The sequence below is a fragment of the Physcomitrium patens genome, chromosome 3 (assembly GCF_059467195.1).
Source record: "Physcomitrium patens ecotype Gransden chromosome 3, ASM5946719v1, whole genome shotgun sequence".
Classification (NCBI taxonomy): domain Eukaryota; kingdom Viridiplantae; phylum Streptophyta; class Bryopsida; order Funariales; family Funariaceae; genus Physcomitrium; species Physcomitrium patens.
In genome coordinates, this window is record NC_143412.1 from 4,888,825 (window position 1) to 4,910,515 (window position 21,691).

General features: G+C 43.0%; 2 protein-coding genes across 3 annotated transcripts; both read right to left on the reverse strand.

Annotated features, from left to right (window-relative positions):
* Window positions 1-1,532: 1,532 nt before the first annotated feature.
* Window positions 1,533-8,864, reverse strand: LOC112280278 (plasma membrane ATPase). 2 transcript variants are annotated; one of them, XM_024515583.3, is made up of 17 exons: window positions 8,485-8,864; window positions 7,353-7,472; window positions 7,079-7,177; window positions 6,810-6,947; window positions 6,471-6,605; window positions 5,933-6,319; window positions 5,546-5,785; window positions 5,177-5,407; window positions 4,787-4,931; window positions 4,269-4,672; window positions 4,029-4,061; window positions 3,786-3,867; window positions 3,415-3,575; window positions 2,936-3,109; window positions 2,546-2,728; window positions 2,239-2,423; window positions 1,533-2,047 (listed from the first exon to the last, which is right to left on the reverse strand). In XM_024515583.3, exons 1-17 carry the CDS (start codon window positions 8,578-8,580, stop codon window positions 1,951-1,953), a joined length of 2,910 nt encoding a protein of 969 aa, XP_024371351.1. In that variant the 5' UTR covers window positions 8,581-8,864; the 3' UTR covers window positions 1,533-1,950. The 2 variants fall into 2 exon arrangements, with proteins under 2 accessions (XP_024371351.1, XP_073388723.1); XM_073532622.2 differs by having other exon boundaries at window positions 4,787-4,927; window positions 5,173-5,407; window positions 8,485-8,790.
* A 2,785-nt stretch (window positions 8,865-11,649) lies between these two features.
* Window positions 11,650-18,110, reverse strand: LOC112280191 (plasma membrane ATPase). The gene is made up of 17 exons (XM_024515385.3): window positions 17,832-18,110; window positions 16,824-16,943; window positions 16,592-16,690; window positions 16,320-16,457; window positions 16,068-16,202; window positions 15,567-15,953; window positions 15,264-15,383; window positions 15,023-15,142; window positions 14,530-14,905; window positions 14,269-14,433; window positions 13,927-14,165; window positions 13,775-13,807; window positions 13,524-13,605; window positions 13,224-13,384; window positions 12,895-13,068; window positions 12,600-12,782; window positions 11,650-12,436 (listed from the first exon to the last, which is right to left on the reverse strand). Exons 1-17 carry the CDS (start codon window positions 17,895-17,897, stop codon window positions 12,149-12,151), a joined length of 2,886 nt encoding a protein of 961 aa, XP_024371153.1. The 5' UTR covers window positions 17,898-18,110; the 3' UTR covers window positions 11,650-12,148.
* Between the last annotated feature and the right edge of the window lie 3,581 nt (window positions 18,111-21,691).

Below are 21,691 nucleotides of genomic sequence, written 5' to 3' on the forward strand. Positions count from 1 at the left end.
ATCAAGTTCAAATAATTTGTATTCCTATAGATCAACAATCACAGGATGTATTGACAAAAGCATTAGAAAAAACGAAGTTTAAAAATAGATTCAAATTTCTAAAATCTTTGAGATTAATCTATTAGATACTTCTTAAAAAACTTTAAGCCTCAAACAATGAGCAAAAGCTCTTAATCATCGTTCTTCTAAAACCAATGACTTGATTGATACAAAGATATCAAGAATAGTAGATATCTAGCTCACAACCTATTCTAATAGCACACTACTCTAAAACCCCTTAACTTTGTACTTGGAATAATATAGTACAAACTTTGTACTTGGAATAGTAACTCCAAATAATTGTCTGTTGAGAAGCCTGTTGTATATGGGAATGGTATAAACTCTTAAGTATAAAACTTGGCCAAAACATCTGGTCAAGGAGCTGTTGCATAGGCCTCACACAGGTGCTATTCAAGTAAGATCTCATTTCATCAAACCACACACATGACTGACTATCAAGGTTATTTTGGTCACGTTATTCTGGAAATCAGTTGTTAAGCAACTCTTCCAGAATATGAGTGTGCTAGCCTCCTTCATTTTAATCCAAAAGTTAATTGCAACTTTAAAGGATTTGTCATTCATTGTGAATATTCTGCAGGGGATGTTGGAGAGAGATACCCTGGCTAGTCAAGATACTCGCCGTTCCAATACCTTCATGCTCAAAAATTGCTCGACTGTTCTCAGATTATGAATGTGACTGGAGGCGGCTGACGTACTGTTGAATGAAGTTGTGGAGGTAAAATCGCATATTTCCCTCTCTTGACAAATACGATACGAATGGCAAGAGAAGAAAATTGCGCCACCAGTATTCAGATTCGTTAACCTGAAACAATGCATACCAAGATTAGACACAGGATGTGCGTGGAATTCATAACAACACCATTGTGGACCCGATAGAAGTGAATGTAGAGCCCCGACCCCAAAGCACCCTCGAGCCGCAGGTCAAATCTCAACGACTAAATGCTGGGCCGATCCCCTACAATTTTACCAAAACAATCAACGCCACCGTACTACCCGGATACCCAATGGACGAGATTATGACATTTTTGGCGACGTTCCAAACGGTGCTCTGCAGCACTCTCATCGCTACGGAAATGCTGCATCAGGGGTTGTGGGTCTGATACGCACGATCTTGTGACTTCTGAACGCGGTTTGCTGCAGACGTACATGATACTTCAGGGAATATTTTCAGTTGTGCTATTACTACTCGTTACTATACGTCAGCATCGCACCATAACAGCTCCGATTGGTATCACTCTCACATCCACTTCAGCCAATGAGTCCGGCAATTCATTTGGGGTGTTGGGCATTACGCTTGAAACGACTCACTCTTCAACAGTGTGTCTGTGCTGCGACAATACCCAACGTTGAAGGCCTACAAATTCACTTCAAGCGAGAGTATAAAATGTCGAAAATTCCAAGAGACACCGTAAGCAAAGTCGTCAACAAGGTTGAAATTAAATCATAAAAAATATAACTAACGACAAAATGAGGAACCAAAATTCTGCCAATTGGAGCAGATTTAAATTCCAACCTCATCAATAGTTTGTGAAAAACTGCTGACAGCAGAGACGCCTATCACCAATCTGCGAATGGGCATCATTGCGACTGCGGAGCCCCAACGAAACAGAAATGATTACTCACTATTCCTGGTCAGAATGTGCTAGTGGGATTGTTTCAAAATCGAGGCACTAGCAAAACAATTGCTGACAATATTGTGGTGCCTCGTTTCTGCTATGATTCTAAACCAGCATCTAATCACGATGCAGATATTTGATATACCTACTCTATAAGACTGCTATCTTCACTGTGACATCAACCCATAATTTCTTGCAACGACCATCAAGATTTCTAAAAGAAATGCCATTTATCAGCCAGACTAGAGACTACGAATAGAGATGACATGCCCCTCTACACAGTGTACGACTGTTGAATCATATCGACGTCGAGATTCTTCAGACGAACCACCGATTCTACATGTCCCTTCAAAGTGTTTAACTCACGCAGCCTGCAGCGTGAAAACTCAACATCAGTGATCATTTCTGAGACGAAAAATAAGTCTATGTCCTTGAAGGCAAGATATAGAACCATATGCTGAAGATGCATGAGTTCAGGTCTACAATCAAATGGATAACATCGAAGATCCAAAGAAGATTACAAAACACAAATAATAAAATATAGAAGATAATTCATATGCACCTTGCAATTTCAGCCCTCCTCTTAGCCTGCTCTGCCATGAATCCAAGTTCTTTGTTACCGCTAGTGGTGGCAGCGGCATCATCCTTAGATTGGGGAGGATGCAGTCCATGCAATGTCCGCTGAGCATGAGCCCATTGGGCTTCACGTGCCTCTTTTCCGAAGTCCTTCTGGGTTGTGAAAGCAGTCTGTACAATCCACCAATTAGATCAAGGTTAGCTGTTGCAGCTCTCACACGACAAGCTTCGAAAAAAATATTTCTATCGAACAGATCTATTTGTAGCAAGAACGTCCCGAGCACAAGTTATACCTTGCGGTTAATCAAATTATTCCAAGCCTTTCCACTTTGAATGTATCGAACAGTAAACTTCAAAATATCCAGAGGAATGTAAGTGACGATGCTGAATAGCCAGACGATTCCGGCCCAGCCCCACCCACAACCTTGAATGTGAGCAAATCCCCAATTAGCATACACTGCAATGAACGTCGCAATCTGTGGAAAAGACAGATTAATGTAAGCATCGACTTCATTCATTCATGTTCTAGAAGTCTCACGAAACCTTACAACTAGTCTGCTACACAAGTAAGGCGCAAAACGAGATCACACAACCCAACGATTGAAAGGAGAGTAGCGAGTTCAATGTAACTGAAGCATATGTATCGAGTTGTTGAAGCTGAAATGATGACGAAAAACACTTACCAGCTGAGCAGACAGAAATGCGAACATCAGGAGGGCTCCTGGTCTCTCAACGAATGACCAGCTCTGGGAACGAGTGACAAAAATAAGAGCTTGACTAATAATGCTGACTTGCAGATAGATGGCCGCAGTCATCTCGCCGTGGCTATTGCCAATGTTTCTAACCCCAAAGCGGTCCTGCGCGACATGCAAATTCATCAGCTGCTGGCATTTGTAGAAACATAAAAACTGCATCTGGAACCAAAAAATAACATTTATTGTCCACAGCCTGTGGGTGACAAACGTAACCACTGTATACATGATAACTCGTTCAAAATAATCTCTTGATAATTTAAACTCATGAACAGGGCAAAGCTAGTTACAACCTACATCAACCACATCTTAGACATCTGCGAAGAAACCTTAGGGGTTAAGATCCTACAACGCACCAATCACCAATCGCCGACATTCAAGTTATGATGCATGGAAATGAGATCCTGTACCGGGAAAAATGTAGTCTCGTGCATGATCCAGAAGAACAGAACCGTCATCAGGGCCATGTAGGTGCCGAGTACGACACCGATGGAGAAAATTTCTCGCAACTTCCAGCTGTCTGGCAGAGGAGATGGCTTAACGCGATCCTTGGCGATGGTCATAATAGTACCTGTCCCACACAAACATGAAATAGCTATTACTCACTTGACTACTCCGTTTACACACCGGATGAAATGATGAAATTTTGATGCTGAAACTAGATAATGCCTGAAGGGTTGCCCCGAACCATGATTACGAGGTCATAATATACATCAGAGGACCCAATGCGATCCTCAAACTGAACTGAATTCGTAAAGAAAGAGCAAAAATGCACACATACCGTCATTAAGAATAGCAATAACAAGGACCATGAATGGTGAAAAGTCAAACTGCCAGATTAAGGCCAAAAGCATAAACCCAAGCTGCAAACGAAAATACGCTATCAGGCCACATTATTATCACACGAAAACAATGTCATTTATAACATCTACAACAAACACACCACCACAAGAAAATTCTGTAACTCAGAGAAAGGGTTTAGCAGCAATCTGAACAGTTTGAGTAGCGCAAAAATAATATTTACCACTATACGAATGGTGATGGAAACAGCATAGATCTGCAGACCCACCATGACAGAGAAATATATCGTTAAATGTTGTGAGAAGGGTACATGCATGCCGCAGTGTAGGAGGAGATAATATCGGACTTACAAAGTTCTACCAATTCATTGCGGAACAGTATGGAATGCATTCAATACAAGGGAAATGAGCCAAAGGAAAAGCGGCATTTAAAAAGCACAGATATCTGGTCTCATCACACACACCGTGTAGTTCTTCATACGCTGGAAAATGGCTCGACTGGTCAACACAGCACTAATAATGACACTGAGCCCAGGTTCTGTTAGCACGATATCAGAAGCACTGCGAGCAGCATCAGTAGCATCTGCAACAGCAATACCAATGTCGGCCTTCTTCAAAGCAGGAGCATCATTCACACCATCGCCGGTCATACCAACAATGTGCTTTTTATCCTGCAACTTCTTGACGATTTCATACTTGTGCTCTGGAAACACCCCTGCAAATCCATCCGCCTTCTCAATCAACTCGTCCACAGGTAAAGCGGCAATCGCTTCATCCTTGTGTGCTCCTAGTAGAGAGGACGATGGATACATGTTGGTCCCCATGCCCAGCCTTCGGCCTGTCTCCTTTCCAATAGCCAGCTGATCACCTGAAACAAATTGCTACGTATTAGCAAACTGTAGCAGGTTACACACATGGTTACTGTGCACTGGAAACCCGGATGCTAAAGATATATATACTTCAGTCTTGAAGAGCAATGTACCTGTAATCATCTTCACACTAACTCCCAAGTTAAGGGCCCGACGAATGGTCTCAGCACTATCATGTCGGGGTGGGTCAAAAAGAGGCAACAAACCAAGGAACTCCCAGGGGCCACCGGCGCCATCCTTGGAGCGTTCAGGAACTTCCTGTATTCAAAAACAAGTCTAATAGATTTAGAACGTTTTCTCAACCCAAAGCAATATTACTGAGCGAATAAAATCAAATTTTAACGTAAAAACCGTAGTTTGGACTCGCAGAACGAAAGAGGATGTGCAAGGTATATTAGGACGACGCCACATCCTCACCAAAGCATTCCGTTAGGGCAATATTCCATTATTTGGAGTCTGCTAAGAAATAGTGATCGCATTAGTTGGCTTTTGTCTGTACTTGCCTGTCTAGCTACAGCCAACGAACGCAACCCCCGTTCAGCAAACTTGTCTATAATCGAGTGCACTCGTGCAGCAATCTCGGTTTTGTTGTGAGCCAGTTCCAGAATCTGCTCGGGAGCTCCCTTGCTAGATCGATACCACTTGCCATCGACACTATCAATGTATGTAATAGCGGTACGCTTGTCAACAGGATTGAAAGGAAGGAAGTGTACTTCTTGAATACCAGCACGTGCCTGCAAAAGTAACAAAAAGTGCTCATGCATTATCCATATATAATGCTCAACTTCAACAAATCATAGAAACCACATCATAAGCATGACGGAAAAGAGGACATAAACTAAATCCTAGCTGATCCTAGATAGGGTTCTTACCTCTTTCGGATCAGCTAACACTCCAACGATGCATGTATCAATGGCGTCTTGATTCTCTATCCTGGAAGCTCGAGCAGCCATTAAGCACACCATATCCTTGTCAACACCTTTCATAAATGTCTCTACAAGGTTCTTGTCAACAGTCAATTTGTTGAGGGTTAGGGTTCCCGTCTTGTCACTGCACAACACATCCATACCTGCCATCTCTTCGATAGCAGTCATACGTTTCGTGATGGCACCCTGCACGATTCATGTTCAGCACAAAATATGAATTAGCATCACAAGGGCTTGCCATCACATCAAATTCAACTTACAACCTTCCATTATTATAAGATCTGCGGAAATAAAAGGAACAGCCCCAGTCACCGATAGTCTTTTTATAAATACCTGTTGTGAAAGACGGTGAGAACCAATAGCCATTGTCACTGAAAGCACGGTAGGCATCGCAATTGGAATGCCTCCAATGAGCAACACCAAAAGGTTATCAATACCATCTCTGTAGCCACGCTTCTGGATAGGCCACATCACAATGATCTCAATAACGATTCCAATCGCAATGGACACGATGCAGAAGTTTCCAATAGAAGTCAACACCTTCTGGAAATGGCCCACGTTGTTGGTGGAGTCTACCAAATGCGCAGCCTTGCCAAAGAAAGTATGGACACCAGTAGCAATAACAACGGCCTCAATCTCTCCTTGTTTGCAGGTGGATCCTGAAAATACTTCATCTCCGGGCTTCTTGGTAGCAGGGAGTGACTCTCCCGTCAAAGCTGACTGCGACGGAAACAACCAATACTGTTAGAAGTGCTCAAGCCTCCGCAAAGACAAATCGGTAGCCTCACTTCAGCTCAGATTAATTTAATGATTGAGGGCAAGACACCCAGCGTAGTAGATTGCCCTAGCATGAATTTGTATCGAACGATACCTGGTCGATTTTCAACGGGTCACCTTCAAGGAGTCGTGCATCTGCAGGGACGATATCACCTAGCTTGATACTGATGATATCACCAGGAACCAAAATAGCTGCATCACGTTCAGCCCAGGCGCCATCACGCAACACCTGTACAGTGATGATTCGGGGATCTACAGCTGAGAGAGTACATCGCCGAAACGTGCAAAAGATGTTGTGTAGTACACTTCCATTTAATTAATGTGTTAAGACTATCAAGCCGCAATCATACCACGATTCCGAGCAACATCTTCTACATAGAAAGATTCACTTGCTATACACTTTAGTGAAGAGCTACAAAGTCTTGAGAGCCACCTTCGTTTGAGGAGCGAGTCGTGCCATGAGAGAAGCAGCTGCCTGGCCAGCGTTATTCTCTTCAATAAAACTAATGGTCGAATTGATGATCAACAACACAATGATTCCCACAAAATCTTGCCAATCAGGTGGCCGTCCCTGCAAAAATCCCTGTTCGTCAGAAATCGAAAAATAACGCACCAACAGGCATTCTCCGCCTGCAAAGCAAGACCTGCCTTGCTGATATTGTAAAACAAAAATGACTTGCGACTTTAAATGTGAGATCTTACCCCTCCGTTCGCAAGAGCGATGGCCATGATAGCAGCAGCCTCCATAACCCACGATAAAGGGTTCCACATAAACCCCAAGAATTTGAGAATTTTACTTTCCTGGAGAACCGAGCATGCAAAAATTGGTGGACGGCCATGTGCAGAATCCCTCAAGTGTAGAGGAAGAAGAAGAAGAAGAACTTACACCACTGGAAAGAACGAGGCTGCTTACGACACGAACTGCAAACCACTTAAAAAGATCCCAAACAATGTCAAGAGTTGAAATAATACGCACCGATTTCTCTTCGAGCTTGTTAGGGCCACAGATCTTAATTCGCTGTTCCCCCTCCGCATCGGTCAAACCCTGTCTTGTACACCTCAATTGCTCAAATACCTCCTCAACCGGAATGTGTTCCTGCGTTCAACAACAGCAACTCGATTACTGTATACTTTGATACCATGCCCTGGCAGTGTTGGTTCATTACTCTTTAGCTATGCTGCAATGGGTCGTTACTGCATACCCACTTTTACTTCCACGAGTTCATATTAAGATTCTTTTCCAGAACATGTATAATTGCATGAAATTCATATTAATTGAGACGTACAAGCGTATCTCAACCCGTATTTCGTCTCATTACCATGTACTGCTAAAATAAACAAGAGTAAGTGGTTTACTGTTACTTGCTGAACAAATGTAACACAAAACTCGAAAGTTCGCTCTCGAAAGTTGAAATTTTTTGTCATCTGACATATTTCTTCAAAAAAGAGGACCTTGTGGGTTATTTGCAACGTTCTTCTAGAAAGCTACAATCGAACAAGTTCAGTTGGCCTGGTATATCCATCACCTAAGCACTTCAAGAATGCACAAGCTACCGGGACATTACAAATGAGTGAACATTCTGACAGACAGGGCTCTCTGTACGAGCATTCCCAAAGAGAATCACAGCCATTATCCGTGGAAGCTGAAAGCAGCTCCTCATGTTGTATTCCTACGCAAATTTGGATAACTCCCTTCACGAGTCACCAAGGTACTTATTCAATACTTAACGTGGCGCAATTGAATGATAACTACGCAACCATAAGGAGATCTCCGAAACGAAGCACAAGATGACTTGAACTCTCGGAGAACCGATCTACACCCGCGTGTAGGTAATACACTCCCAGGAGAGGATCCAGTGGTAGGGTGAAAGGAATCAGTGCTTCCTCCGACTGTCTCGAAACTGAAGCGCACTACAATTCGGACCAGCTTCACAAGGTCGCGACCCTCGCAAACCAAAGCAGCACTTCGCAAGTAATCAATGCTACATTCGTAGTGCTACAGAATCGTAAGTTTCTTTGAAACGGCAATCATTCATCACTCGTTTGCTGGCCGTCAAGCCTGCAACCCGACAACGAGCCGCGCGCGACAGAGGTAAGCGCGAACTCACCAGGTCCACAGTCTCGTTGTTGAGCGCCTGAAGCGCCTCCATGTTGTTCCCCTTGTCGCCATCAACAAGCGTGTTGTCATTGTGAGTCTGAGCCATCTTCCCTGCAGCAGCACGAGCTGCGGTAGAAGGCAAGCGATCCAAGAAAGGCACGGCAACGCACCTCAAGACTCACTAACTCAAAGCATGGACACAGACACAAAGAAACTGCGTCACCACATTGACACAACACGAGCGGCAGGAAATGGAATGACGATGGCTACTCCTCTCCAAGCGCTCTCATCAATCAGAGCTTGAAAGGAGCAGGCAAAGTCTCCGCGCAGCACGAGATGCATTAATACCCCACCTACAGGGACGCAGCGTAAAGGAGCGAGAAGCCCGGGAGGAGTCTCGTCTCGTCTGGTCTCGGCCCGTCCCGTTACGAAGGCGACCCGCCGTGATTTGCCGGAGACTCCAGGCACCTCCGGAGCGTCGCCATGACACTGGGACCCCCTCCCGCAGAGCAGCGCAGCGAGCGCATCGCGTGCAGGGAACACCGGCCAGGCCGGGGAGGGGGAGCGCGGGGGTGGAAGGCTCGCCAGGCCAGCGAGCGAGGCATTAATTTTGGGGTAAGGCACCAAAATTGATCTCAGTATCAACAGTAACAGTTTTGCTATTATTAGCCCCACGAGGGCCCCACTCGTTTCCGTCCAGCTTCTGTAGATTTAGTAACCTCTCCTGCACTCCCCCCTTTGTGGGGCCCCTCCCTCAGTGGCCACCCCTCCGCTGCTGCTAGAGCCCCCCCCCCCCTGCGCCCCCTTGCCTGCCCTTTCTTTAGCACCCGCCCTTGCCCGGCCCGGCCCCGGTTGTCCAAGGGCCCCTCCTCTTCTCCCTGCCTCGCACCCCTGATGTCCCTCCCACATCGTCCTGAACAATCAAGCGTGGGTCCAGAGTCCATTGCAGAGGCCCTGCCTCAAGTCCCACGCTCTCTCTTCCTCGCTGCTTCGGCCTCCTATGTTAACCATAGGGAAGCAAGGTGCTGCCCTCAAAGAAGTCAATGATTGCAACAAACATAACTGCCGTGTGTATCTGTCAAGCGGGCGATGGATCCTCAGCCTCCTTTTGTATTCATACACTCTCTTCCAGCACAGTAAAATCATGGAAAGCAAGCAGAGCAGTGGATTCATGAGAGTGCAGTGCTGCAGAAACCAATCTGCTTTAATTGAAGCCGGATCCCCAGGTTGACAATAGCAGCCAGCCCCCTTTCTGCAGCATTGACCCTGCCTCCCTCCCCGCCTGTGTCTATATGATTCATGGAGTCATGTCCAAGGGTGTGCTGCCAACCCCTCTTCATCCTAGTCTTCACCAATGCTTCTACTGCAGCTATACTACCACAGCCTTGCTTTTCATGATTGAGGCAACAGAGAGAGATGCATCCCAGTTCAGGTAAAGATCTCTCTCTATCTCTCTCTCTCCCCCCCCCCCCCCCCTGTGCCCAGGGTCTCAGCCCTGCCCATCCCTCACCCTCCACTTCCAGTACATATTCCAATCCTTGGGATAATTCTGCTTGAAATAACATATCCTCCTCCACAGAGTTAACTTAGTTACAGAAATAAATCATCAAACCAAGTACAACAGAACATTGTACCCTTTCAAGACATAGGTACAAACTTTGAAGAATCCAAGGATTCATTGTACTTCATGCCACAGCACCTTCCACCCCATGTGTTTTGATTCATGATTCTAGTTGTAGTGTACGTTTTGGAAGGCAATGAAAAGGTGAGTTGAAGATGCATACAAAAGCACTATGCTCCTCTTCTTGGCATCTTCTTTTGTTTTTGACATGGCAGAATGTTTTGCTTGAATACTTGCAAAGTGAAGCATGGATGCTCCAAAGTAAATAATGACTTCAAAATATACCTGAACCTAAATTTTTTCTATTCTAATTTGGAATTTTCTCATGTGTAATTTTGGCTAATTAAATAAATAAGATAATATAAACTTATTCCATGTGTGATTTTTATATTATTCTATTTATATGTGATTTTGAATAAATATTTTTTTTATATTATTTCATGTGTGAATTTGAATAATTAATAATCAGTTATAAGAACTGAAGTAATAGCTCAAATTGAAAAGAAGAATACCAAAGAAGAACTGTTAATATTTTAGAATCTAAAAATGAATAAAAGTTAGTGTTATAATATAAGGTTATACATTCTAAATGACATATGTCATAATATATGTACATGTATGTGTATATATATTTATTTATTTATTTAGATAGATAGATAGAAAGATAGGTAGGTATATTCAGAATAGAATCACATATCTGTGGTATATAAATAAAAATTGAGACAATCGTTTTATATAAAATCAGACAAATTCTTAAGATATAAATGAATAAGAAAAATAATAATGAAAAAAACATATTAAAAATTATGATTCAAAATACATAAATATTATCTAAAACTGGCTTCTATAACTAAATAAGACATAGAATTACATGGAGTTTATTCACAAATCTTTTATTCAAAACATTGTTGCAAAATGGTAGATTAAATTCTGATACTACCTTATCAACTTTTGAAGTATTTTAATTTAGAAAACATTTCCTTTTGACATCAAGATGTTGATATATGCTATATTTGAGTTATACACAAGTTTAATGAGATGATGGTGATACTTCAAACTAACAAATCTAAATCATACTTGGTGCTATATTTTTTTTTTTTTATACTTTAGGTACAATTTTAAAAATCGTCTTTTCATATTCCTGAATAATATCAGATTATTTTTTTTGAATGTTCATCAATTTTTATTTAAATAACAGTGTATTCAGAAATATTCCTAAATTACATCTTTTTAGATCCTACTTAAAAAAACATTTGGGTGTTCCAACCCAAAGCACCCTTGGTACAAATTAGACATCCTGTGTACTTGTTTAAAATAAAAATTCACTAATATGTATAATAGATATGTTACAGTTTTATAAACCTTGAGAAATTCAACATCTGTAATTCTTGAAAACAATCACCAAGTGAAGAAAGCACCAATAGTTCAGAGTTGTTCAATGTTAGTGACTAATGCAGATTGAACAAATGGGTTGATTGATTGACATCCCTAGTGCTGAAAGTAAGACTCAAAGCAGCAGATGGAAAAGAAGAAGTGAGCAAGCTAGTCTCAGTGTGATCAAAATAGATTTCTTTAGAAAGTGAGAGACCTTGCTGCACAAGTGTGGAAGACAAGGAACAAAACTGATGCAGTGCATGAGGATGATGCAGACCAAACTCTCATCATCTACATGCACTGAGTTACAAGAAGAAAACATGTGTTTCAAGTCTTTGGAGCCCATGTTTTTCTAGGACTGGGCTCATTCACCGGACACACCTGCTCCTCTCGAAACACGGCTGGTTGTTCTCTACACAAATTCTGTTTTTAATATCTAGTTACGAGTTGTTGCAATGGTCCAATATCTATCCATGATGATGGTATTGTCTTTTTCACCCCATTGTCCTCCTCTTCCTATTTCTTCTCCAATCTACATGATATGGCTGAGATTGCACCACATTAGTCAACACAAGCTCCGGCCATTCTCATTGCTAAGCTTTTTATGGCGACAGTAAACAGAATTACTAAAACTAGGCCAAGACTGAATTAGACTCTTAGCACATTTGCTTCTGGTGCTTTAGACTGTGTAGGACTGCTGGATCATGTCGATGTCCAGGTTCTTGAGCCGGACAACCGATTCCACATGTCCCTTGAGAGTGTTATGCTCGCGCAGCCTGGCGATCTCGGCCCTCCGCTTGGCCTGCTCCGCCATGTCTCCCAGCTCTCCCCTGGTACCGCTGCCGCTCGATATGCCGACGTCGTCCTTGGATTCCGGTGGATGCAGCCCGTGCAATGTTCTCTGTGCATGCGCCCACTGCGCTTCCCGAGCTTCCTTTCCAAAGTCCTTCTGCCTCGTGAATGCCGTCTGTTTAAGGAGGGCCACAACCACGATGCATTATTGTCTCATTGTTATCCGATTGCCCATTCCAATTCTTCAACACTATCAGTGCGGCAACATACGAAAATATATATATATATATATATATATATATATATATATATATCCTAAATACATGAATTAATCATACCCTGCGCTCAATCAAATTGTCCCAGGCCTTTCCACTTTGAATGTAACGGACAAAGAACTTGATGATATCGAGAGGAAGGTAAGTGACTATGCTGTATAGCCAGATGACTCCAGCCCAGCCCCATCCAATGCCTTTGATACTGGCAAATCCCCAGTTCGCATACACTGAAATGAATGTGGCAATCTGCAGAACACGCCAAGGTTCTTGTAAGGGTTCTTCTCTCGTCAAAACCAACAGATAATTTTTTTAGGCAGCGCCCATCTTGTACATGAATCAGTGAATGATGATGTCTTACCAGCTGAGCAGCCACAAATGCAAACATGAGCAACCCTCCTGGTCTCTCCATAAAAGACCAACTTCGTGAACGTGTGACGAAAATTAGAGCCTGACTGATGATGCTGACTTGTAGGTAAATTGCTGCTGTCATTTGGTCACTACTCCGCCCGATGTGTCTCACCCCGAATCGGTCCTGTAGACAATGGCCACCATTCATGAAATTAATAATCCTGGTTCAGGTGTGTTCCAATTAGTAATGAAACAAGCCAAATATTTCAATTTGGTATTTCTGAGGTGAAGTACGCAATGAAAAAGGAAAACATAAATAGGATAAAATTAGGCATTTACAGTGAAAAAGCTCGTCTCGTGCATGAGCCAGAAGAAGAGAACTGTCATCAACGCCATGTAAGTACCCAGCACAACACCGATGGAGAAAATTTCTCTCAACTTCCAGCTGTCTGGCAAAGGAGATGGCTTTACACGATCCTTTGAGATGGTCATGATGGTACCTGCCTCATACAATCAGTTCATCACTGAGTTTAATAGAAGAAAAAAAAAAAAAAAAAAAAAAAAAAAAACGGAAATGTTGCATCACAGGTTACACAATAGATCCTCTACATTCCTCACAAAGTGATGATGAAGCTATACCATCGTTGAGGATGGCGATGACCAGAATCATGAATGGAGAAAAGTCAAATTTCCAGATCAAGGCCAGCAGCAAGAATCCCATCTGTACCACCATTCCAACCACAAGAACCTTCAGTATCACAAGAATAATAGAAGCAAGACCAAGCAACGATGGTACCGTAGCATTTCAAGTGCATTTTCAGTGAACTCATAAAAAATTGTAAATAAAAACCGGATGCACGCACAGAATTGAAGTTTGAAGGATTACTTACAACTATACGAATGGTAATGGAAACAGCATATATCTGCAGGAACATCAAATCCCCACCCCACACAAATTGGTCATGTCCTGGTACATCGAATGTCACATCTTGCCAATCAAACAGACAATGAGTCTCACAGTATTATTGAAAAGAGTACACACCGTGTAGTTCTTCATCCGCTGGAAAATTGCTCGGCTTGTCAAGACAGCACTAATGATGACACTGAGCCCCGGTTCAGTGAGCACAATATCAGAGGCACTTCGGGCAGCATCAGTTGCATCAGCCACTGCAATTCCAATGTCTGCTTTCTTTAATGCAGGAGCATCATTTACACCGTCACCCGTCATTCCTACAATGTGCTTCAAACCTTGCAACCTTGCAACGATTTCGTACTTGTGCTCTGCATTTCAACATGACCGCATTGTGTTAGCGAGTTACCCTCCACATAACCAACAAAAAAAAAATCATCTCAAAATTAGACTGCATAATTCAAAATGTCTTACCAGGAAAGACGCCTGCAAAGCCATCCGCCTTCTCAATGAGCTCGTCCACGGGCAGAGCTGCAATGCTCTCATCTTTGTGTGCCCCGAGTAGAGATGATGAGGGGTACATGTTGGTTCCCATGCCCAAGCGTCGTCCTGTCTCCTTTCCGATGGCAAGCTGATCACCTGTCAACAACATACGTTTGTGACCGATTCAGATTTATCCACCACTCAAACACACAGCTATGGGAACCAGAGGAAAATCAATTGAATCCAACTTACCCGTAATCATCTTCACACTAACTCCCAGATTCAAAGCCCTTCGAATTGTTTCAGCACTGTCATGTCGGGGAGGGTCAAAAAGGGGCATCAAGCCTAGAAACTGCCAGGGTGTACCAGGATCCTCTTTGCTTTTCCCCGGAACTTCCTGCCTAGCTACAGCCAAGGAACGCAGACCACGTTCCGCGAATTTGTCAATGATCGAATGCACACGCGCAGAAATGTCCGTTTTGTTGTGGGCAAGGTCAAGAATCTGCTCAGGAGCTCCCTTGCTAGATCGGTACCACTTGCCGTCAGCATTGTCGATGTATGTGATAGCGGTTCGCTTGTCGACAGGATTGAAAGGGAGAAAGTGAATTTCTTGAATCCCTGCACGAGCCTGCAAGTCAACCATACAAAGTCATGTATTTTACGTGTTTACATCGCAAGAACACAGCTACTTCAGGTAAAGCAGACTACTATTTTAAATGTTATTACAAGATGATCCAATGCACACCTCCTTTGGATCGGCAAGAATTGAAACAATGGCCGTATCAATAGCATCCTGGTTCTCCAATCTGGATGCCCGAGCAGCCATCAAGCACACCAGGTCCTTGTCAACACCTTTTGTGAAACACTGCACAGAAATGTAATTCAATCAGAAATAATGATTCGACAAGTTCACCAACGTGTTCGAGGAAACAGTTTTCCCACCAAAACAAAGAAAGCAATTGACGCGAGAGGGCAAAGTTTTGTACCTCCACCAAGTTCTTGTCAACGGTCAACTTGTTAAGGGTGAGTGTCCCGGTCTTATCACTACACAGCACGTCCATGCCTGCCATCTCCTCAATAGCAGTCATACGTTTCGTAATGGCTCCCTGAATACAATACCCACCTCCACTTAGTGGGCCATTTATTTTCCAAGACTTTGAGCAACACGGTTCACTGTTTTAAAATGATCCAAAGTACTCAATTCACCTTCCAGAATGAGGAATGATCATTGATATTTATTACCACATCTATAAATCTAGAAGATCCTTTAAAATGGTCAAATATAGTACCTGTTGAGAAAGCCTATGGGATCCAATAGCCATTGTCACGGAGAGTACAGTGGGCATGGCAATGGGAATGCCTCCAATGAGCAACACCAACAGATTGTTGATTCCATCTCGGTATTTGCGGTGCTGAATGGGGTACATCACAATAATTTCGATGACGATACCAATGGCGATGGAAACGATACAGAAGTTTCCGATCGATTTCAGCACCTTCTGGAAGTGGCCCACATTGTTTGTGGAGTCTACCAAGTGAGCGGCCTTCCCGAAAAACGTGTGCACACCTGTGGCAATAACTACAGCCTCAATCTCCCCTTGTTTACATGTCGATCCTGAGTATACTTCGTCTCCCGGTTTCTTGGTAGCAGGTAGTGATTCCCCTGTCAGAGCCGACTGCACCAGGTTCCAACTGTAAGTTAGAGAGTCTACCCAGAGAAATCAGCTAGCGGCTGAACACAAAAGAAGAATGTCGTACTGAATAACAGCTTGAGATATATCGATATTTACCTGGTCAATTTTTAAAGGATCTCCTTCAAGCAGACGTGCATCAGCAGGAATGATGTCCCCAAGCTTGATGCTAATAATATCCCCAGGCACCAAGATCATTGCATCACGCTCACCCCATTGACCATCGCGCAGCACCTAAGAAGGAAAATTCCACAAGTTCACAGTTCAGCATTACGCCACCCTTGCGAAACCACAGTGCCATGTAAGGCATATAATTTACCTCTGGAGGAAAAGGTTGTAACGAAAAATTACCTTAGTCTTTGGAGCTAGTCGTGCCATGAGAGCAGCAGCTGCGTTACCCGCATTGTTTTCCTCAACAAAACTGATGGTTGAGTTGATGATCAGCAAACATATAATCCCAATGAAATCTTGCCAATCTGGAGGTTGTCCCTGCAAATTACCCCGATTGTGACCGTCAGTATCACTGCAATGTGGTATCCCAGCAATTTGCAGATTGGAAGCTACTGGATTCACAACTCTGATTTGATGCAAAAGCTTGGCGCGACTGCTTTTATGAATCTTACCCCTCCGTTCGCAAGAGCGATGGCCATAATTGCAGCAGCCTCCATGACCCATGACAATGGGTTCCACATAAACCCCAAGAATTTGAGGAATTTGCTCTCCTACAAGTTTGAGAAGCACCAGCGTCAGCACACGAGAAAAAACGTAAACTGGGACAACTGAAAACTGGCCTCCTAGAAAAACATCTATGCGATATGAAAGAGCTTGGGTTCAACCAGGTAAGGTGAATTATACCGATTTCTCCTCCAACTTGTTGAAGCCGAAGATCTGAAGCCTCGCTTCAGCCTCCTCATTTGACAGCCCTTCTTCAGTACAGCGCAAGTGCTGGAAGACCTCATCGACAGGGATGTGTTCCTGGATTCATTCCAACGACGAAGATCAGCAACCATAAACAACAAATATGACATCAGCAAGGACACATGTAGACGTACAGTCAGCAATTTGCACCAACAACCACGGAGAAGAATTGTTATACATCATCTTGTTGAACAAGTCACAAGGCTCTAAACTATTTTCATTGATCACTGCAATCATCAGGTATCGATCGCTATATTTCCAACGACGACATCTTCAGCATCGCTGGTGAAAAAAATTCTCGGATCAGGACTACTCCGCTTGTAAACACACAACAAGGCAAAAGGTTTAACCCCTGGCTGCCATCCAACACCATTCTCAGAATTGGACTGAAGGCAGTCAGAGAAGATGGATTGTCAAGTCTCATGCGCAATAGATTCCTACTTAACTTCCACGACATCAGTACAAATTCCGCGGAACTTAGCTTCATAAACACAGTCAGAAGCTACATCTTTGCTAATGCGCCAACTTGCAAAGGCGCAGCACAATCCAGCCCAGCACAACAAAGTCTAAACTTCAAAACCCTCGCAAACCAAACAAGTGCTACAAAAGGAAGAAAAGAAAAGGCTGGAATCTTCTGCGATAAAACCCCCCATCACAAGGTCCTTTCAGAGCGGCAAACAATTGATGTCTAAACCCATTCGTCGTGTCCACCACATCAACTCCCGACACTGTGTCCAGCAGAGACGCATTCCGGAAATACTAGTAGCAGTGGTCACCATGCAGCAACCCAACCGAAAAGAAAGAAAAAAAAAAGAAAAAAGAGACAAGGCATCCTCCTCCTTGCACCGAGAATGTCCCATTTATTCGATGGATCAGCGAGCAGCTAACAGCAGCAAACTCCCTAGAAAGAAATAAAAACTGAAGTGAGCAGCCGATAAATCTCACCAAATCGACTGTCTCGTTGTTGAGGGCCTCGAGGCCTGCCAATTTGGTCGCTAGTTTCTCCCCCATCGTTAAAACTCACGGATGCCACTACCGATGATTCCTCGGCGCACCCAAACAAAACGCAAAGCCAGGTCTAGCAGGGGGAACGCATTGAGGACACCCTGCCTTAACCCACAATGAAAATGAACAGCCCAGAGTGGGGTGCTTTAATGCAGCCCCATGAACCAGAGAAGCGAAGCAACCCAACGGAAAGGATCACGGCGAGACCGGGTTGGACTCAGCTCATGAAGTGCAGAGCAACAGCGATTGCGGTGCTTTAATACACCAACCGAAACCGGCAGGACAGAACGGTTAGCTTAATCTAGATCAATGTTCTCATGTTTAACTTGCTGAAGCGTGCATCGGGTGGTAGGTTGGCGAGGCAGCCGGTTGACGAGAGCCTCGCGGTGGTCACGGCATCGAAAGCCGCCTTAGCAATACTTCCGATGTCTCGTCGCGTGGGTGAATGTGCTGCATCTCATTTTGTCTGGGATGAGAAAAGGATTTGCCGCATGCTTCGCCGCATTATGCTACACTCGCGTGAATATCCTTAACCACGTCCCAATCCTCATCCCGCCCTGCCTGCCTCTGCCCAATCGCCCGCCCCGCACGGCGTTCGAGCTGCCCCGGGCACCCTGCCCCCTTTGACCTCCCCTGTTTTTGTTTTTGTATTATATTTTTTTTGTATTTTTTCAATCTCTCTCTCTCTCTCTCTCCCCCACGGCAACTGACAAGATATGACGACGCCCCTAGGGTGGCCTCCAAACCCCCCCTGCTCCTTCTCCCCTCTTGCACCCTACCGCACTCTACAATCCTATTATTTTATTTCCTTTCCTGTTCAGATTCTTTTCATTTTTGCAGTATTTTTTCTACCACTTGTGCAAAATCGTACGTGAGCTTGACTCTGCAGGTTTTGGGTCTTAAAAGCCTACACGACTTTTTATATAGACCCAATATCTCCCCTCATATTACCCAGTCAAATACTAATGGTTCATCATCTCGTGTACGCACCCTGCAGCACTGCAAGGCAGCCAAAACAAACATCAACAATAACAATAAATTAAAATTATTTAAAACCCATCCTAATTACATTTTATAGATCATGAATGTGAAAAATGTTTGTGAGCTGAGTTTATGAAGAAAGCATCAGTTGGGTTGGTCACTGGGTTTTTGTTTGCTGGCTCAGTATCTTCCAGTACTAAACCTGGAGTAGAAAGAACATTCTTTGTGGTATGGCCCCCTCCTCCTTAGAGTACTGCAAAGCATACACCTTTGTAAGGGTGGAAGCCTTTAAACACCTTCATGAGCTTAAGCTAATGCAGTGCATTGTGATGACCTTGATTGAGCTCCAACTTTCAAGACAATTATAGGCCACGTGGATGGGGCTGTGTGGTGCTGCAGGCACTTTGTTTAGTGAGTCAAAATTCTACATGCCATGTTGCTAAGCAAGCATCCCCCCCCCCTCCCATGTTAACAACCAACCTGCCCCTGCACCCCAGGGTTGCAGAGGAGTAAGGTACAGTGTCCCCTTCAGTACCTGCTTTCTACTCTCCATGCTTGATCAACATGCCAAATTGCCTGTAAAAACAGAAATGGACCCTGATGCATAACTATTTTGCAGTCAGAAAACAAAATGAGGGGGTATGACATGGGAGCATGCTGAAAAATAGACTGAAATTGCCCCCAAGCTATGGGTATCTCCAGATCACACATGCAAATCACAGCATGGAATTTTGGATGGCAATGAAAATTGCTCAGAGCCAATTGTAGGAAAATAGGCCATGACTGAATGAATCTTGCATTAACATCCATGGTCATGATCTGAGTTTGCTAAAAAATAAAAATGGTAACCATGAGAAGAAACTTCTTAGGATGCATGTTCCCCACATGTCACAATGGATGGGAACCTGTCACCTGAAATGCAGTTGCTGAACTGGAGCTGGAGCTGCAGCTTCTAGGGTTTAATAAGCCATGAGGGAATTCCAAGCTAGTCTACATGCTCTAGGAACACAATCCCCAAAACACTCACTCTGCATGTTCCTAATCATGGTAGTGAGCAAAAGAATTTGATGGATACCTATGAATCCACAAGCAATGAAACCCACTTATGTCACAATTGTGAAGTGGGCCCTCAAATAATGTATAAATAACCAAATTAAGATTCTTGAGTCCATCACTGAGATGCCCATTCTTTGAGAGTGGTGTGAAAGGAGAAGGTTTCATAATAGTATACATGTATGTACATGTATATGTAACATATGTATATTTCAACTTTAAAGATTGCCTTGAAATCAACCAATCCATGCTTGAAAGAAATTAATACCCTGACCCTGGGGTTTCAAACCCAAAGAATGTGAAATGGCATCTATTCTGGCTAATTATACAACCTGGAGCTCTATCCACAATGCACCTGGGGATGATTCCCAATTCTCAATTGATTTGGAATTACGATTTTGGACCATTTGCAATGGCAGACAAAGTGCCCTCTGCTACAGCTTATGTTTTTTTTTTTTCTTAACTAATTTACCTGTTTATAAAAAGGGCATACACATGACTGCTGCTGCACAAATCACAAAAACTGCCAATTTTTTTCATTACAAGTAAAGGGTGTTTCTGTTGTTACAATGTTAACATTTCACTGCAAATTTAAGTAAAGTGGTATTGGGGGAAAATATTTTACCTTTTAAACCCGTTGGTTGGTTATTATCAGTTAGGATCATGATGATTGTTTGAACTTTCTTTTCAATATTATTAGAGTGATGATGAGAAGAAGAAAACAAATATATGAAATTATGTATAAGGGTTAGATGGAGAAGGACCTACCATGTCATGCATGCATATAGATAAACTATTATGACATCCTTATATTCTGGAGGAAAAAGATAATTGTTTTAGAAATAAATGATGGAAATTTAAAGTTTTGAGTATTATATACAAACATGAATACGTTTGTAGAAGTATGTGTGTGTGTGTGTGTTCATTTACATGTATGGATTGTAGAAAACAGTAAGAATGAATTAAATATGGAATTAATATACATAATACATATCACTCAAATAATTTTTTTTAGAATATTAATATTTGTATTTTGAAACACCCTGAAAGACTGAGAAAGTATAACTCTTGTAGAATACTTGCTAAAGGGTATATTATTGCATTCACACTAACCCAAAAATTGTGTTCTGAATACAATTACAACTTTTCAACATGGCACTACAGAACTCAACATTGGTTTGACATTGAGCCTGCAGACTTTACAGCATGACATTGACTATCAGGGGCAGAGAAGGGTGGGTACAGAAGATGGATTCCCTTTCTCAAAATTCATGTAGGTGAACCAAGGCGAGGGCTAGAGGGACTGCAAGAGAGAGCCATGTGACCCAACACTTCCTTGGATGAATGAGCCATGTCTATCCTTCAAACTGAACACAAATAAACTCCATTTGTGCTGGGCACACCACGATCACAGAAGCCAACATGAGCTGAGGCCATCTGCTACTGCTGAGATCATGGGAAAACATCCTTCCTCCTGAGCTCTGTCCTTTCCACTGCTACAGTATCTATCTTCAACCATTCTTTTAAAGTAGTGCCTCTCTGAAATATAATGAACATTGCACCCATGAGGTCACAAGCTGGATTCTGCATCAAGGAATTTGGTGACAACTGTGGCATGAATAAAATGAAGATATTCTATCTCCAGTCTATTAGTTCCTATGCACACATATAGGAATGTGAATATACACATTTGCAGGCATGTGTATATATTTAAATAAATTGATAGATGTGGAGAGAGACAATGGGAGAGTGCAAGGTGCTATGAA

Excerpts from the sequence above, each read along its gene's own strand:
- LOC112280278 (XM_024515583.3), bottom strand. The coding sequence starts at position 8,580 with ATGGCTCAGACTCACAATGACAACACGCTTGTTGATGGCGACAAGGGG. Across the intron at positions 6,948-7,078 it reads TCGCTCTTGCGAACGGAGGG|GGACGGCCACCTGATTGGCA; the intron begins GTAAGATCTCAC and ends GGATTTTTGCAG. Across the intron at positions 4,062-4,268 it reads AGCGTATGAAGAACTACACG|ATCTATGCTGTTTCCATCAC; the intron begins GTGTGTGTGATG and ends GTGGGTCTGCAG.
- LOC112280191 (XM_024515385.3), bottom strand. The coding sequence starts at position 17,897 with ATGGGGGAGAAACTAGCGACCAAATTGGCAGGCCTCGAGGCCCTCAAC. Across the intron at positions 15,384-15,566 it reads CCCATAGGCTTTCTCAACAG|GGAGCCATTACGAAACGTAT; the intron begins GTACTATATTTG and ends TATTGTATTCAG. Across the intron at positions 12,783-12,894 it reads CATTTGTGGCTGCTCAGCTG|ATTGCCACATTCATTTCAGT; the intron begins GTAAGACATCAT and ends CGTGTTCTGCAG.